The 17,196-nt window shown below is 47.6% G+C and overlaps 1 protein-coding gene across 1 annotated transcript in view; it reads left to right on the forward strand.

Annotated features, from left to right (window-relative positions):
* The window catches only part of chid1 (chitinase domain containing 1), an 88,530-nt gene extending 71,789 nt beyond the window's left edge, over positions 1 to 16,741 (forward strand). The window contains exons 10-12 of the mRNA XM_048607282.1: positions 14,176 to 14,256; positions 14,616 to 14,658; positions 16,436 to 16,741. Of these exons, the coding sequence (XP_048463239.1) occupies positions 14,176 to 14,256; positions 14,616 to 14,658; positions 16,436 to 16,534 (223 nt within the window). The 3' untranslated portion in view covers positions 16,535 to 16,741. The remainder of the gene's footprint in view (positions 1 to 14,175; positions 14,257 to 14,615; positions 14,659 to 16,435) is intronic.
* Positions 16,742 to 17,196: the final 455 nt, after the last annotated feature.

The following is a 17,196-nucleotide window of genomic DNA, read 5'->3' on the forward strand; positions in this document are numbered from 1 at the left end:
CTGGACTCGATCCCAGCTCCACCAGGACAACGGGAGTGAACACTGACCCTGAAGAGGGTACACGAGGGGAGGGGGCTAAATACTGACGCTATGGAGGGTGGAAGGGGAAACACTAACGCTTTTGGGGGGGGAGAGAGGATGGGTAAACGCCAACCCTGCGGAATGTACAGGAGGGGAGTGGGGGTAAACGCTGACCTGGTTTGGGGGTCGGGGTGCGTGAGAAGGGGAAACACTGACCCAGTGGGGGTGAACGCTGACCTTATGACCCCCCCCTCCCCCGGCCTGTGTCCTCGCATGCTGCCTCCTGTCAATGACTGTTCAGCCAGTCCATGGCTGTCGTTGTCGCTGTCACATTGAGCCTCCCTGCTCCCGGATTGTTGTTGCTAAAATCCCATCTCCACAGGCAGACTACTGCAACCACTTTGTTCAAGTGCTGTCAGACTGTCTCACCAGTGTGCACTGTTTTATCATAATTAAAATGTCAAAACGCTTCCCCATTTAAATGTTTAATTAACTGCAATAAAAGAGAACGTGTATTAGAGGTGATTTGTAATTCTGCCCTGAGCCGATGATGGATGTGCTGGCTTGTAAGGAGAGGCTGTGGTGGAGAGGTAATGAGGCCAGTGTAGATTGCAGGAGCCCATAATGAATGGTATCTCGGTGTGTTCCTGTGATCACACCTCACTCGGTGCAGCGCATAGGGAATTGCTGCTACTTTGAAATTATTAGCCAGCAGGCTTTGGACGCAGAGATTTGCAGGCGGTCACACAAGGAAACAAGTCCTTTATTCTGCCAATACTTGTTCCCTGTTGCTGTCAAACTGTGGGGCTATACCTAGCTCTGAAACCCCACCCTCCAGCCATCTCCACACAGGTACACTTGCTCAGTCTCCTCCCATTAGAAAGTTGTCACTCTGTTTAAATCCATAACAACACCACCTCACCCCGCGCCCCCCATCCCACTCTAAGCTGAAACATCCTCCCAAGATTGCTGTGTATGCTAACTTTGTACCCCTCTGACTTTGATCAACCTCCATAGCTTTCCAGTGGCTGATGTTTTCTTCAGCACCGGATTCAACTGTAGCAGTTTCTGTGCATCAGATATGTTAGCGCAATTATTGTGCGCTGGAGGGTCTTTGTTGCAGTACCCTGCTTTGTATATACTCTACTGTAACTGTCCTTAAAACAAAACAGCCACTCAGCTCCTGACCTCACTACAGCCTTGGTTCAAACATGGACAAAAGAGCTGAATGCCAGGGGTGAGGTGACATCAAGGCTGCATTCAACTGAGTGTGGCATCAAGGAGCCCTGGCAAGACTGGAATCAATAGGTATCAGGGACAAACTCTCCACTGGTTAGAGTCACACCTGACACATAGGAAGATGGTTGTGGTTGTTGGAGGTCAATCATCTCAGCTCCAGGACATCTCTGCAGGAGTTCCTTAGGGTAGTCCTAGGCCTAACCATCTTCAACTGCTTCATCAATGACCTTCCCTCCATCATAAGGTCAGAAGTGGGGATGTTTACCGATGATTGCACAATGTTCAGCACCATTCGTGACTCCTCAGATACTGAAGCAGTCCGTGTTCACATGCAACAAGATCTGGACAATATCCAGGCTTGCGCTGACATTTGACAAATAACATTCAGGCCACACAAATGCCAGGCTACGACCATCACCAATAAGAGACAATTAACCACCGCCCCTTGACTTTCACTCGTGTTACCATCACTGAATTCTCCCACTATTAACATCCTGGGAGTTACCATTGACCAGAAACTGAATTGGACAAGTCTTATAAATGCAGTGTCCCTACTAGCAGGTCAGAGGCTAGTAATAACGCAGCAAGTAACTCACCTCCCGACTTCCCAAAGTCTGTCCATCATCTACAAGGCACAAGTCAGGAGTGTGATGGAATACTCCCCACTTGTCTGGATGAGTGCAGCCCCAACAACACTCTCAAAGCTTGACACCATCCAGGACAAAGCAGCCCACTTGACTGGCACCACAGCCACAAGCATCCACTCCCTCCACCACCGACGCTCAGTAGCAGCAGTGTGTACTAACTACAAGATGCACCGCAGAAATTCACCAAAGATCCTCAGACAGCATCTTCCAAACCCACGACCACTTCCATCTCGAAGGACAAGGGCTTCAGACATATGGGAACACCACCTTCAAGTTCCCCTACAAGCCACTTACCATCCTGACTTGGTAGTATATCACCATTCCTTCACTGTTGCTGGGTCACAATCCTGGAATTCCCTCCCTAATGGCATTGCGGATCAACCTACAACTCTACAGCTCACCAAACATCCCGTGAATGAATGTATTATGAACAAAGTGGTGTTCAGACTGCAGTAAGAGTTGGCCCTGTGCTGTATGGGTGGGGCTGGCTTTAGGTGGGCAGTGTGTGAGCCTGACTGTCAGGACTGCAGTGATGGTGGTTACAGTGCGTCTCTGTGTATTATCAGTCGTGGTGCATCGTAGTACCGTGGTCTTTTCAGGAAGCAGGTTGTCTTTGTTCAGGCAGACTCTGTTTGCAATATTTAATGGATCTGCTGAGGTGGGTGGTGGGAGAATGTGATGCTGCTGATTCTGTTGTTGCTGTATCAGTCCTGAATGCGACAGTAGGATTGCAATCCTGATACTAGCAACTCCATCAGAGTGGGCTCCTGATCATGTTGAGGGTGATATTCATTCTCCGCTCCGAGTACTGTCAGTGTGAACAGAAAGTTGGTGTACACAGAGATTTCCCTTCTAAGATCTCCCTACGTTTGTGTTGTTTGCTTTCGAAGGTTTGGAAAAGCATGTGGAGTAGGGGGACAGGGAGAGGAGTGTTGAGGCCGTGAGCTGAGATTACAGAGAGCACAGTTTCTCCTGCTGTTCTTCGGCTCTGCTGCCTGTCTCTCTGAAACCTTCAGATCAGCCTGCAGTGTTCTGCCCTGACCAGCTCTTAATGTTCCAGCACACAATGTTGTGCCAAATGTAATGCCAGATTAAACTAATCCCTTCTGCCTGTCGTTGGTCCATATCCCTCCATTCCCTGCTTATTCGTGTGCTTATCTAAAAGCCCTTTAAATGCCCCTATCGTATCTGCCTTCACCACCCTTGGCAGCATGTTCAAGATACATCTGTGCAAAAAACTTGCCCCTCACATCTCCTTTGAACTTTACCCCTGTCACCTTAAATGTATGTCCCCTAGTCATAGACATTTCAACTCTGGGAAAAAGAATCTGACCATCAACCCTATCTCATAATTCTGTAGACTTCTACCCAGTCTCCCCTCAGTCTCTGCCACTCCAGGAAAAAACAACCCAAGTTTTTCTAGCCTCTCCTTATAGCTCATATCTTCTAATCCAGGCAGCATCCTGATAAACCTCTTCTGCACCCTCTCCAAAGCCTCCACATCCTTCCTGTAATGTGGCGACCAGACTTGAATTGAACTGAACGCAATACTCTAAGTGCGACTTAACCAACATCTTATGAAGCTGCAACATGACATCCTGATTCTTGTACTCCGTTCCCCACCCGATAATGGGAAGCATGCCATACACCTTCTTTACCACCCTATCTACTTGTGTGGCCACTTTCAGGGAGCTATAGGCTCGAACCCCAAGCCTTGTTCCAGTACAGTGTGGGTAATGAGACTGCATTGTCACTAGAACAAGCAGCCATCCATGCTGAGTTTGAGATTTAACCACTGACTGCTCTTGCTGTAGAGTCAGTCTTTTCATTCTGGTTCTGGGCTTGAGAAATTGCAACAATTGGCTTGGGTCCTCTGATATCACTGCTTTGACATATCTGCCCTTCTTTCCCCACTTAATTTCTTTTATTCTCTCCCTGTTTTTCCTCCTCTCTTCCTCCCTTAGCTGCTCCCACGTGATGGCTGTTTGGGCAGTGTGGAAAATTGCGGTGCTGAAACATGGCACTAGATGTTGTCAGTTTCACTCTACACAGGCGATAGCAATTGGCAACAGTCGGCATGACAATTAAAAACAGCAGATATTTGAGGCTCAAATTGACGAGGCAGAAATATCTCAGAGGGGTCATAGGACTGGAGTTGGTTAAAGGGACTAAGGGTGAGACAGGAAGGGGCTTGAAAGCCACGAGGATTTTAGAATTGAAGGGTTACTTAACTGAAAGGTGGTGTAGGTCAACAAAGGTGATGGACGATCAGTCATCGTGCACTTTGTGCTACAGGTTCTCGTTGGTTTTGAGTTGAAATGAAGTGGAGTGTGGAAAGCTGCACAGGGATATGTTTAAATAGTCTAGTCTCGAGCTAACAAATCCACGGTTGGAGGTTTCAGCAGCAGGTGATCTGAGGCAGACACAGGGCTAGCTGATGTCAAGGAAGACTTTTTTTTAAATTAGTTCATGGGATCTGGGCATCTCTGGCTCAGTCAGCATTTATTGACCATCCTTAGTTGCTCCTTGAGAAGGTGTATTCTTGAACCACTGCAGTCCACGTGCTATAGGTGCCCTTAGGGAGAGAATTCCAGGACTTAGACCCAGCGACACTGAAGGAACGACGATATATTTCTAAGTCAGAGTGGTGAGTGGCTTGGAGGGGAACTTGCGGGGGGTGGTGTTCCCACATACCTGCTGCCCTTGTCCTTGTAGACGGAAGTAGTCATGGGTTTGGAAGGTGCGGTGTAAGGAGCCTTGGTGAATGTCTGCGGTGCATTTTATAGATAGCACACACTGCACAGCTGAGATGATAAACATTGAAGCTGGTCGATGGCATCCCAATCAAGCGGGCTGCTTTGTCCTGAACAAGTGTCAAGTTTTTTGAGTTTTAGGAGCTGCACGCAGCCAGGCAATGGGGCATGTTCTATCACACTTCTGATTTGTGCCTTGTAGATGGTAGACAGGCTTTGGGGTGTCAGGAAGTGAGTTACTCACTGCAGGATTCCCAACCTCTGACCTGCTGTTGTAGCCACTGTAGAATATTGTCCAAATCTTGTTGCATTTGAACGTGGACTGCTTCAGTATCTGAGGAGTCACGAATGGTGCTGAACATTGTGCAATCATCGGCAAACATCCCCACTTCTGACCTTATGAAGGAGGGAAGGTCATTGATGAAGCAGCTGCAGATGGTTGGGCCTAGGGCACTACCCTGAGGAACTCCTGCAGAGATGTCCTGGAGCTGGGATAACTGACCTCCAACAACCACGACCATCTTCCAATGTGCCAGCTATGACTCCAACCATCGGAAAGTTTGCTCCCTAATACCTATTGTTTCCAGTTTTGCTAGGTGGAGGCAGCTACTTGATGCCACATTTGGTCGAATACGGTCTTGTTGTCAATGGCTGTCACTCTCACCTCACCTCTGGAATTCAGTTCTTTTGTCCATTTTTGAACCAAGACTGTAATGAGATCAGGAGCTGAGTGGCCCTGGTGCAACCCAAACTGAGCAGGTGATGCTTGATAGCACTGTTGAAAACCCCCCAGAGGAAATTGATGGGGCATTAATTGTCCACGGTTGACTTGTCCTTTTTCTGTACAGGACATATCCAGACAGTTCCCCACATTGTGGGGTAAACAGTAGTGTAAAAATTGTTCTGAAACACTAGCATAGAGCATGGATAGTTCTGGAGCACAAGGCTTCAGCACCATTGCTGGAATGTTGTCTGGGCCCGTAGTGTCGGCAAGGATTATCAGGTATCTTCGACACTGATTGATATCTCGTGAAGTGAATCAAATTGGCTGAAGACTTTTATTGAACCTGTTGTTTTGGGAGATTTGGACATTTGTTGCCCAATCCTAATTGCTCCTGAACTTAGTGACTTGCAAGGCTATTTCAGAGGGTGAGTTAAGACTCTATCACATTGTTGTGGGTTACACTCTGAATTTTATTAATCGAGTTTAAGTTCCAGAAAATGCCGTGCTGGGATTTGAACCTCTGTCCCAAGAGCGAGAGACTGTACGTCTGGATTGCTTGTCTAGTGATGTCAACACAGTGCCACCATCTCCCCCTAGTGGTCTCTGAATGCTGGAGCAGGCCATGATGGACCATCCACTGGGCATTTCTGGTTGAAGATGGTCACAAATTCTTCAGCATTCTGCTGGGCCTCCATCATGCCTCTTCTTCCTCCAGTGAGTTGTTTAATTGTCCATTACCATTCATGACTGGATGTGGCAGGACTGCAGAGCTTAGATCTGATCCGTTGGTTGTGGGTTCACTTAGCTCTGTCTATCATTTGCTGCTTGTGCTGTTGTCCATGCAAGTAGTCCTGTTTGGTAGAATCAGCAAGTTTGCACCTTGTTTGTAGGCCTGATGCTGCTCCTGGCGTGTGCTCTCCATTGATCTGTGTCTAGATGATCATTATCAAGTGGCTGTTTCAACTGACTGTAGCTTGTCGTTACAAAGTTATAGAACACAAGCTGTTTAGCTAAGTGTGTCATGTTATGTCCTACTCTTTGGCAGCTGGCATTGTGTTTAAGGAGCCCTCGGTCAGTCTGCCTGCCTTTCCCATATTACAGCATAAATACACAGGGTGCTAGGACCTTTGGGGAAATTCCTCATGCCCAAGGTTAGGACTGTATCTGCTCTGGCCAGGCTGTCTCTTTAAAAGCCAGGGAGTATCTGCCTCTGAGAGAAAGCGCGGAAATTTGATCAGTGCAGAATCAAAGTGGAAACTGCTCAGTGAGTGTGAGAGTGGGAAATGTTACTTTAAATGATCAGTAGAAAAGGGTGTAATATAATATCTCTGGAGAGAAACTGGTAATTGTAATGGTGCCAGAGCATAATGGATTGGGGTTTGACAGTGTTCTGGCAGTGTCTGAACCTCAGAGATAAACTCTACTCCTCAAAACCAGTGCCGAATCCCTCTCCTTTTATCCTGGCTGATTGTCTGTGGTTCTGTAATGGGTTTCCTGGCTGTGTTTTGTGCAGAAAACTGTCTGGGGTTAAGGTTTTGCTCCTAATTTAACTGAGATTCATGACATGCCCACGTTACATATCCATCGAGTGCTGTTCACATTTCCGAAATCAGACTCATCTCTGGAAATGGGGTTTCGTCTTTCTGAGCTGTAATTAGGTGGCTGAGATTTGTCTTTTTTTCGTTTGTTCAGGTGTAGAGCCAGATACCTTTCCAATGAGGTGAGGATTTCCACAACAGCCATCAAACTGGGCAGTGAATCTTACACCGCCAGCGTACTCTCCCTCACCACGTCCCCACCATTACTCTCCATTGAATCACCTTCTGGCTGTGCCCCTGAGAATTCAACTCTGTCCCAAGCCAAACAGATCTTTCCTGTCAAAAAGCTCACCCCTCAGCCGCCTCTGGTCTAAGGAAGACAGCCCTAGCATATCCAATCATGCCTCGAGGCTTCCTGGTAAGGCTCCTCTCTCCAAAGCGGTCACATCCTTGCTGTAATGTGGTGACCACAAGTATGGACACAATTACAGCTGTCACCTCACCAGCACTTCATACCATCCCAAGCACTCTATGCTCTGAACCTTGTTCAGTAAAAGAAAGCATGCCACGTACCTTTCTTTGCCACCTCATCTATCTGTTCCGCATCTCCTCAATGAAATCTTTAGAATCGTAGAAACCCTACAGTGCCGAAGCAGGCCATTCAGCCCATTGTGTGCACACCGACCCTCCGAAGAGCATCCCACCCACACCCAGCCTACTATCCTATCCCCCTAACCCTGCATTTCCCATAGCTAATCCACCCAGCCTGCACATCCCTGAACACCATGGCCAATTTAGCATGGCCAATCCACCTAACCTGCACAGCTTTGGACTGTGGGAGGAAACTGGAGCACCCGGAGGAAACCCACGCAGACACAGTGCAGAATGTGCAAACTCCACACAGACAGTCACCCGAGGGTGGAATCGAACCCGCATCCCTGGTGCTGTGCGGCAACAGTGCTAACCACTGAGCCACGGTGCCACTCCATACAGTAAGCCCGTACTGACATGACAGCAGTGAGCTGAGGAGGATAGTCACTGCACTTTGCTGTGAAATCTGATCTGTACCTCTGGCTCCCATTCCTGACCGATAGCCAGAGTCACTCCTAGGTGCCATATAGCATCTACCAGGCAATTGGAGAGGTAGGCAGTGCTGAACAGTCTCTGCTGATGTGTAAAATGTGATCACTTGACTAGAGGCCCAGCTCCTTGAGACTGCAGAGCTGTGATACCACTACCAGGTGAGACACAACCAGAGAAACGGAGTTTAGTTTTCAGTCTATAATAGTGTTGGCCCCTCTCTCTGTGAAGCTTAATGAGCAAATGCTCCCAATCTCCATGCATTTCTTTTTAATATAATGTATTCCAGACTCCATGAATCTTAAATCATCCTGAGGCTCGATTTTCATTTTCTGAATGAATTCCCCTTCAGTCTGCTTAATGTGGTTTCAAACCTGACAGCCAAACATCGACAGTTCTACTCCAGTGAGGCAGGTAATTGTCTGAGAGAGAGCCTTCTGTCTGTGTATCCCATGCACTGCTTGTGGACAACTTTAAACCTGAAGTGAGCCTCCCACCCACTCCCCGTCATCTTCAGGCAGCTACTGGTGACTGGCTTCAAAGAAGCAAGCTTTTCTAACCAGGGCTGGTGATGTGTCACCTCAAGTGGTGATCAACAGAGCTCTGCTGGGAGTTTCCATAATGAGAGTACTGCCTCATGTTCAAATCAAATCACAGCAGACACCAGGCTGGGAGCATTCTCAAATTATATTCAGCAATTAGCCCGTGTGACATGAGGCACCGTGCCTGTGTGTGTCTCACGTCACCAGGGACCCTGGTTCAATTCCAGCCTTGGGGGACTATCTGTGTGGAGTTTGCACATTCTCCCCTGTGTCTGTGTGGGTTTCCTCCGGGTGCTCCAGTTTCGTCCCACAGGCCAAAGATGTGCGGGTTAGGTGGATCGGCCATGCTAAATTGGCCGTAGTGTTCAGGGATGTGTACGTCAGGTGGGTTAGCCATGGGAAATGCGGGATTACAGGGATAGTGCAGGGGGATGGGTCTGGGTCGGATACTGTCTTTGGAGGGTTGGTGTGTTGACTCAATGGGCCAAATGGCCTGTTTCCACACTTAGGGATTCTATGAAAGCAAACAAAAGTGACATGAAACCTGCCTAGAAATAGGGATAGAGATAGTTGGAAGGGTTTTAGTAGGTAACTGAAGAAAACTCAAAAGTTACAGGCAGTAGGGGAAGTTAGTGACTGTGACAGAGGAAAAGGAAAGTGGATTCTGTGTGAGATGGTGCTTCCTATAGCATTAGTGCTGGAAAGGCAATTGATCTACACAGGGTTTGTGTGGGGATCTCGATGTGAAGACAAGAACAGATGGATAATTCTGTGCTACTCCGTATATGTTCAAGGAGAGAGCAAGCAGCTAAACGGTGGAGTTAGGAAATTGTTGTGGGAGCTCACTAGAAACCCCTGTGTACCACTAACAGATCAGTAAAGTAGAAGTGAAAAAACCCACAAGAAGGTATTTGCATGATGCAATTGAGCAGATTAACGGGAGGGAGAAGCCAGGGGGCAGTTCTAACTTGGTGAAGCTAACTGTTAGTGAAAAGCTGGAGTCGTGCCTTGAGAACGGACTACAGTTTGGGGTGTGCTAGGGACTATAGAGCTAGAACAGGAAGATGATTGACCAGAACAAAGAGACCTTGGAGTGCAGGTTCAGAGTTGCTTGAAAGTAGAGTCACAGGTAGACAGGATAGTGAAGAAGGCATTTGGTACATTTGCCTTTATTGGTCAGTGGACCAACTAGCGGAGGTATTCACTGCCCTCTTCAACCTTTCCCTCCTACAAGCCGAAGTCCCCACATGCTTCAAGAAGACCACCAACATCCCAGTACCCAAGAAAACACATACAGTGTGCCTTAATTACTACTGCCCAGTGGCTCTGACCTCAATAATCATGAAGTCCTTCGAGAGGCTGGTCACGGCCCACATCATCTCCAGCCTCCCTGCCTCAATCCCCTACTGTTTGCGACTGACATAACAGGCCCACAGAGGATGCCATATCCCTAGCCTTGCACTCATCCCTGGAACATCTGGACAACAAAGACACCTACAACAGACTCCTGCTCATTGACTACAGCTCCACCTTCAACACCATTATTCCCTCCTGACTGATCTCAAAACTCCCTGATCTTTGTCTCGGCTCCGCCGTCTGCAACTGGATCCTCAGCTTTCTGACCCATAGGCCACAATCAGTGAGGAGAGGTAACTGCACCTCCTTCACAATAACACTCCCAAGGAGCCCCCCCAAGGGTGTGTCCTTCGCCCCCGACTACTCCCTGTACACCTTCAACTGTGTTGCCAAATTCTGAATGAATGCCATCTACAAGTTTGCTGCCAACACCACCATAGTGGGACAGATATCTAACAACGACTAGTCAAAATACAGAAAGGAGATAGAAGGCTTGGTGATGTAGTGCAATGAAAACCATCTGCCTCTCAACATCAGCAAAACTAAAGAACTGATTATCAACTTCAGAAAAAGAGGAGGAGAACCCACCCCCATCTACATCAACGGAACTGAGGTTGAGAGGGTGAAGACCATCACATTCCTTGGAGTGACAATAACCGATGATCTGTCCTGGATTTCCCACATGAAGATGTGACAGTCAAGAAGGCACAATAACGCCTCTTCTTCCTCAGGCAGCTCAGGAAATGTGGCATGTTCATAAGGTTCCTCACCAACTTCTACAGACACACCATAGAAAGTATACTGTCCAAGTGCATAATGGCCTAGTATAGCAACTGCTCTGCCAGGACCATAAGAAACTACAGAAGGTGGTGTGCACAGCCCAGACCATCACAGAAGCCAACCTTCAATCCATGGACTCCATTTACATGGCTCGCTGCTGCGGAAAGGTGGCCAACATTATCAAAGACCCCTTACAACCTCTTCCCTCAGACCGAAGATACAGAATCCTGTACACATGCCAAAGCAAGTTCAGGAACAGCTTCTTTCTAGCCATTATCAGACTGTTGAATGGACTCCAATTACCGCCCCATCAGTCTACTCTCAATCATCAGTAAAGTGATGGAAGGTGTCACTAACAGTGTTATCAAGCAGCACCTGCTCGGAAATAACCTGCTCAGCGATGCCCAGTTTGGGTTCTGCCAGGGCCACTCAGCTCCTGATCTCATTACAGCCTTGGTTCAAACATGGACAAAACAGCATAATTCCAGAAGTGAGGTGAGAGTGACAGCCCTTGACATCAAGGCTGCATTTGACCGAGTGTGGCATCAAGGAGCCCAAGCAAAACTGGAATCATCGGGTATCTGGGTACAAACGCGCCGATGGTTGGAGTCATACCTGACACATAGGAAGATGGTCGTGGTTGTGGGAGCTCAATCATCCCAGCTCCAGGGCATCTCTGCAGGAGCTCCTCAGGATAGTGTCCTAGGCCCAACCATCTTCAGCTGCTTCATCAATGACCTTCCCTCCTTCATAAGGTCAGAAGTGGGGATGTTCGCCAATGATTGCACAATGTTCAGCACCATTTGTGACTCCTCAGATACTGAAGCAGTCCATGTTCACATGCAACAAGATCTGGATAATCTGACAAGTGGCAAGTGACATTCACGCCACACAAATGCCAGGCTATGATCGTCACCAATAAGCGACAATCTAACTACCGTCCCTTGACATTCAATGGTGTTACCACTATTGAATCCCCCACTATCAACATCCAGGGGGTTACCATTGACCAGAAACTCAACTGGACTCACCACATTAACAGAGTGGATACAAGAGCAGGCCAGAAGCTGGGAATACTGCGGCGAGTAACTCACCTCCTGACTCCTCAAAGTCTGTCCACCATCTACAAGGCACAAGGCAGGAGTGTGATGGAATACTCCCCACTTACCTGGTTGACTGCAGCCCCAACAACACACAAGAAGCTTTGCATCATCCAGGACAAAGCCACCCACTTGATTGGCACTACATCCACAAGCATCCGCTCCCTCCACCACCGACGCTCAGTAGCAGCAGTGTGTACTAACTACAAGATGCACTGCAGAAATTCACCAAAGATCCTCAGACAGCACCTTCCAAACCCACGACCACTTCCATCTAGAAGGACAAGGGCACCAGATATATGGGAACACCACCACCTCTAAGTTCCCCTCCAAATCACTCACCATCCTGACTTGGAAATATATCACCATTCCTTCACTGTCCCTGGGACAAAATCCTGGAATTCCCTCCCTAATGGCATTGCGGGTCAGCCCCTCAGGTGGACTGCAGCAGTTCAATAAGGCAGCTCACCACCACCTTCTCAAGGGGCAACTAGGGATGGGCAATAAATGCTGGCCCAGACAGCGACACCCACATCCCACAAAATGAATAGAAAAAAAAACTCCAGCCTCAAACAATGTAACCTGCAACGTGACCTGTAGGCCTCTAAACCTTTTTGATCTATACATCCTTTGCTTCCTGTCATTTGCCTTTGCTGCTGGTAAACAAAGCTTTTCACTATATTTTGGTACATATGAAAATTAATCAATCAAAATCAATCAATTAGTGCATTGAGTATAGGAGTTGGGAGGTCATGTTGCGGCTTTTCAGGATAATGGTTAATCCACTTTTTGGAATACAGTGTTCAATTCTAGTCTCCCGGCTGTAGTAAACTTGAAAGGGTTCAGGAAAGAGTTACAAGGATGTTGCCAGGGTTGGAGGGTTTGAGCTACTGAGAGAAGCTGAATAGGCTGGGACTATTTTCTCTGAAATGTCAGAGGCTGAGGGGTGACCTTAGAGGTTTATAAAATCATGTGGGGCATGGATATGGTGAATAGCCAAGGTCTTTTTTCCCAGGGTAGTAGAGTCCAAAACTAGAGGGCATAGGTTTAAGGTGAGAGGGGAAAGATTTAAGAGACCTAAGGGGCAATTTTTTCACGCAGAGGGTGGTGCATGTTTGGAATGAGCTGCTAGAGGAAGTGGTGGAGATAGGTACAATTACAACATTTAAAAGGCATTTGGATGGGTATGTGACTAGGAAGGGTTCAGAGGGATATGGGCCAAATGCTGGCAAATGGGACTAGATTAATTTAGGATATCTGGTTGGCATGACGAGTTGGACCAAAGGGTCTGTTTCCGTGCTGTACAGCTCTATGTCTATAACAGAAAGAATCACTGAGACAATCCGTCTCAGAGTGACAAAAATGAGGAATTGTGATCCCTATGAAGTTTACTGAGATTTCATGGCCTACAGTGTCAGAATTGCTGAGAGCCCTGTGAAATCTGTCTTCATCACGTTTGCGGATTTGATGTGGTTTCCCAGTGCTGAGCAGCCTGAGTACAACAAGTGAGCTTGTCAAAGGACTGACGCACACAGTGTTTCTAGCCACCCCTCTCGGTGCTGTCTTCATGTGAGCCAAATGCGATGTTTCAGTCAGGGAGTAGCATTCATTACAGTTGTGAGTAGGCTGGACCTGCTAGGATCATGGAGTGAGAGCCTATGAAATCTGGGGCTAGTGGAGTGCTGTGAAACACTGTCGCTTTCTATCTTCACCTGTTGGCAGTTTGTAGACCTTATTTGGATGATTCTATTTGCAGACAAAATACAAGGTTGTAGGACATGGTGTGACTAATTTGTTGGTGTTAGCGCCCAAAGTAACAACAGACTTCTGCATTGGGAATCCCTACAGTTCCATCTGAAAAGACCAATAGCTTTCAGTCGAATGAAGCACAAGACCATTCAGGCTTCTATATAGTAAAAGCTTAAATAGAATTGAAGCTTTAATCAAGAACAGAAACAAAAACAGAAGTTGCTGGTAAAGCTCAAGGTCTGGCAGCATCTGTGGAGAGAAATCACGGTTAGTGTTTCAGGTCCAGTGACCCTTCCTCCGAACTGCTGAGTTCTGTTGATGCCAGTACTGAGGAAGGGTCACAGGACCCGAAACATTAACTTTGATTTCTCTCTGTAGATGCTGCCAGACCTGCTGAGCTTTTCCAGCAATTTCGGTTTTTCTTTCTGATTTGCAACATCAACAATTCTTTCAGTTTTTGTTTTGAAGCCTTAAGTATCTCCTTACGGTTTCTGAGCAGTAACAATATTGGTTTGGCGCATTAAACACTAAGTGGAGCTTGTGTCTTGGGGACAGATTTAAGACTGAGAGCTAAGACGATGATAACCACAAGTTTTGAACTCAGCTCCTAATCAGCTGATCATGGACACAGGTTTCACTTTTCCAGATATATCGAGATTCTGAAAGATTACAAGGCAAAGCTGCAATGGGACGAGCAAATTGCTGAGCATTTCTTTGATTATAAGAGGTGAGTTTTTTTTTAAAAAATAATAAGGTCACTCCAGGTCCATGACAGCATCTTGTTCCCCGGACCTCCTGCCTGATCTCCCCGCTCAACAGGACCCCGGTCTATCCACAACACAACACAGCGGCAATGTAGCAAATCTCACGTTACTGAGTGACTACACCCCTGGGGGTGGGGAGTGGAGGGGGTGAGTGTGGGTTAGAGGGAGGAGGGAGTAGGTGAGGAGGGTGGGTGGGGGCAGGGAGGTATGGTTAAGGGTTAAGGGTCAGGGGTCAGGCTGGGAGCTATGTGGCCAGGTTAATGTAATTGAGAATAATTGATTGTGAATCCCACACTCTGACCAGGGAATGTCTTTCTTTCAGGCACCAGGGTGGGAAACATATTGTGTTTTACCCAACATTAAAGGTGAGACATTTCAGGGATCTTACTAATTTACTACTTACTAACACATCATGTTGCTGCTTGGGATGAAAATCTGTGATTCCTCTACCCTGTCCCCCACTGCCTGACCCCACCCCCACCCCCAGGCCCTGCCCTGGTCTGTGCCCTGCTCCATGCCCCCTGTCCCTGCCCCTACCGCTGCTCCCTGCCCTGGTCCCTCACAATGGCCACTGCACTTTCTCAAATGACACAGCACAGGAGGCCATGCAGCCCATTCTGTTCCCAGCTCTTGCACCCTGCTGCTTCCCTGCAGCTTTAATATTTTTGTCCCGATGTATTTGCCAGTTTGCTTCTGATCCTTTCCATTGGGTCTGCTTCCAGCAATCCTTTGGAACAGTGCACATTCAAATGATAGTAGGTTGCTAAACCAACAGGTGACAATTCCCTCACAAATTGCGCTGAATCACAGGCCTCTGGCTATGAACTTTGGGACACTGAACATACTTTCTCTCCCTGTACTCTCTCTGCATCATTCCTCATTTGGAGCAGCTCAATGAAACCTCTCCTCTTGCTGTCCTACTCCTAAGGGCAGCAATCCCACATGTCCAGCTTCCCAAGTTGACTGAACTCCATCATCTCTGGTACCATTCTCGAGACTTTCATCTGCACTACCTCTCGCACCTTGATAACCTCCATCAAGCCTGAGACCTAAAATTGGTGACACAGTCCTCCAGCTGAGGCCTAACCAGGCTTCAATAAACATTTAAAAGCAAAACGCTGCAGATGCTGGGAATCCGAAATAAAAACCAAGAATGCTGGAGAAACTCCGCAGGTCTGGCAGCATCGTGGAGGGAGAAACAGTTAACGGTATCCATTTATTTATTTCTTCATTCTTTCACGGAATGTGGATGTTGCAGGCTTATGTTGACAAACATAACTGCCCTCAGATCGAGTGCCCAATGCTCATAATTGCCTCGGAATGAACCAATTTTATATCGATACTGTCAGTGTCCCTTTAGTCCCAACGTCTTGGCTCGGTGTGGTTTGGTATTCATTCACATGGCAGGGTTTATACCCAGTTTGTCCAGCCATTCTCCACATGGCAACGGTGGAGGCAGTGACTTGTGCAGATGGATACTCTACATTCACACAAACAATTCAAATATGTGTCATGATTTTAGTTACAAGGGTTCTCAAAATAAACCTCAATCCTCCTGCAATGCTGTCTCTCTTTCTTCCCCCCCCTCCCCCCAACAACCGTCTGTCTGTCTCTTCCCCCCCCTCACCATCTCTCTCACCTGCCCTCTTCCCCCTCCCACTCACCCTCTACACCCTCTCTTACACCACTTTTCTCCCTCACCCCCCTCTTCTCCCCCATTTTCACCCCTCTCTCCTTGTCCCTCTCTACACTTCCCACCCTGTCTCTCCGACCCCTTTCTCCACCTACCCGTCTCCCTACCCCACCACGGTGGCTCAGTGGTTAGCATTGCTGCCTCACAGTGCTAGGGACCCAGGTTCAGTTCCACCCTCGGGTGACTGTCTGTGTGCAGTTTGCACATTCTCCCTGTGTCTGCATGGGTTTCCTCCCACAGTCCAAAGATGTGCAGCCTAGGTGGATTGGCCAGGCTAAATTACCCATAGTGTCCAGGGATGGGCAGGCTGGGTGGATCAGCCATGCGAAATGCAGGTTTACAGGGATAGGGTAGGGTGGTGGGTTTGGATGGGATGCCCTTCAGAGGGTCAGCGTTGACTCGATGGGGATTCTGTGTAGACACTCATTGCTTGTACAATTATTTTCCAGTCTATCCAGGTGCGGTTGGAGCTGGCGAAAGAGTTGGGCACCGGGATCTCTATCTGGGAACTAGGCCAGGGCCTGGACTATTTCTACGACCTGCTATAAATAGGTCACTGAGCCCCATCATGAGGACACGCCATGGGCTGCTTTGTTTCTGAAGGCCCGAAAGGATGATCTCAACCAATGTGTTTCTGTGAAGGCGATGGTTTCTACATCTGGGTTTGGGGAAGAATTTAAAGTTTGAAACAACGTTAGAACACTTAACCTGGATTTCCTAAAGCCAGTCGTTAAATAAAAGTTTTTGTGAGTACATCTCTATTGTTGAATTCCGTTCTGTTTTTTCTGGTCATGTTGCCACTGTACAGGACACTGGTTAGGCCACTTTTGGAATACTGTGTTCAGTTCTGGTCTCCTTGCTATAGGAAGGGTGTTGCTAAACTTGAAAGGGCACAGAAAAGATTTACAAGGATGTTGCCAGGGTTGGAGGGTTTGAGCTATAGGGAGATGCTGAATAGTCCGGGTAAAAACCAAAAGAACTGCGGATGCTGTAATTCAGGAACAAAAACAGAAGTTGCTGGAAAAGCTCAGCAGGTCTGGCAGCATCTGTGAAGAAGATATTAGAGTTAATATTTCAGGTCGGGTGACCCTTCCTCAGAAATGTTAACTCTGATTTTTTTCTTCACAGATGCTGCCAGACCTGCTGAGCTTTTCCAGCAACTTCTGTTTTTATTCCTGAATAGACTGGGGCTATTTTCCCTGGAGCATCG

The sequence above is a fragment of the Rhincodon typus genome, chromosome 17 (genome assembly GCF_021869965.1).
Source record: "Rhincodon typus isolate 14 chromosome 17, sRhiTyp1.1, whole genome shotgun sequence".
Classification (NCBI taxonomy): Eukaryota; Metazoa; Chordata; class Chondrichthyes; order Orectolobiformes; family Rhincodontidae; genus Rhincodon; species Rhincodon typus.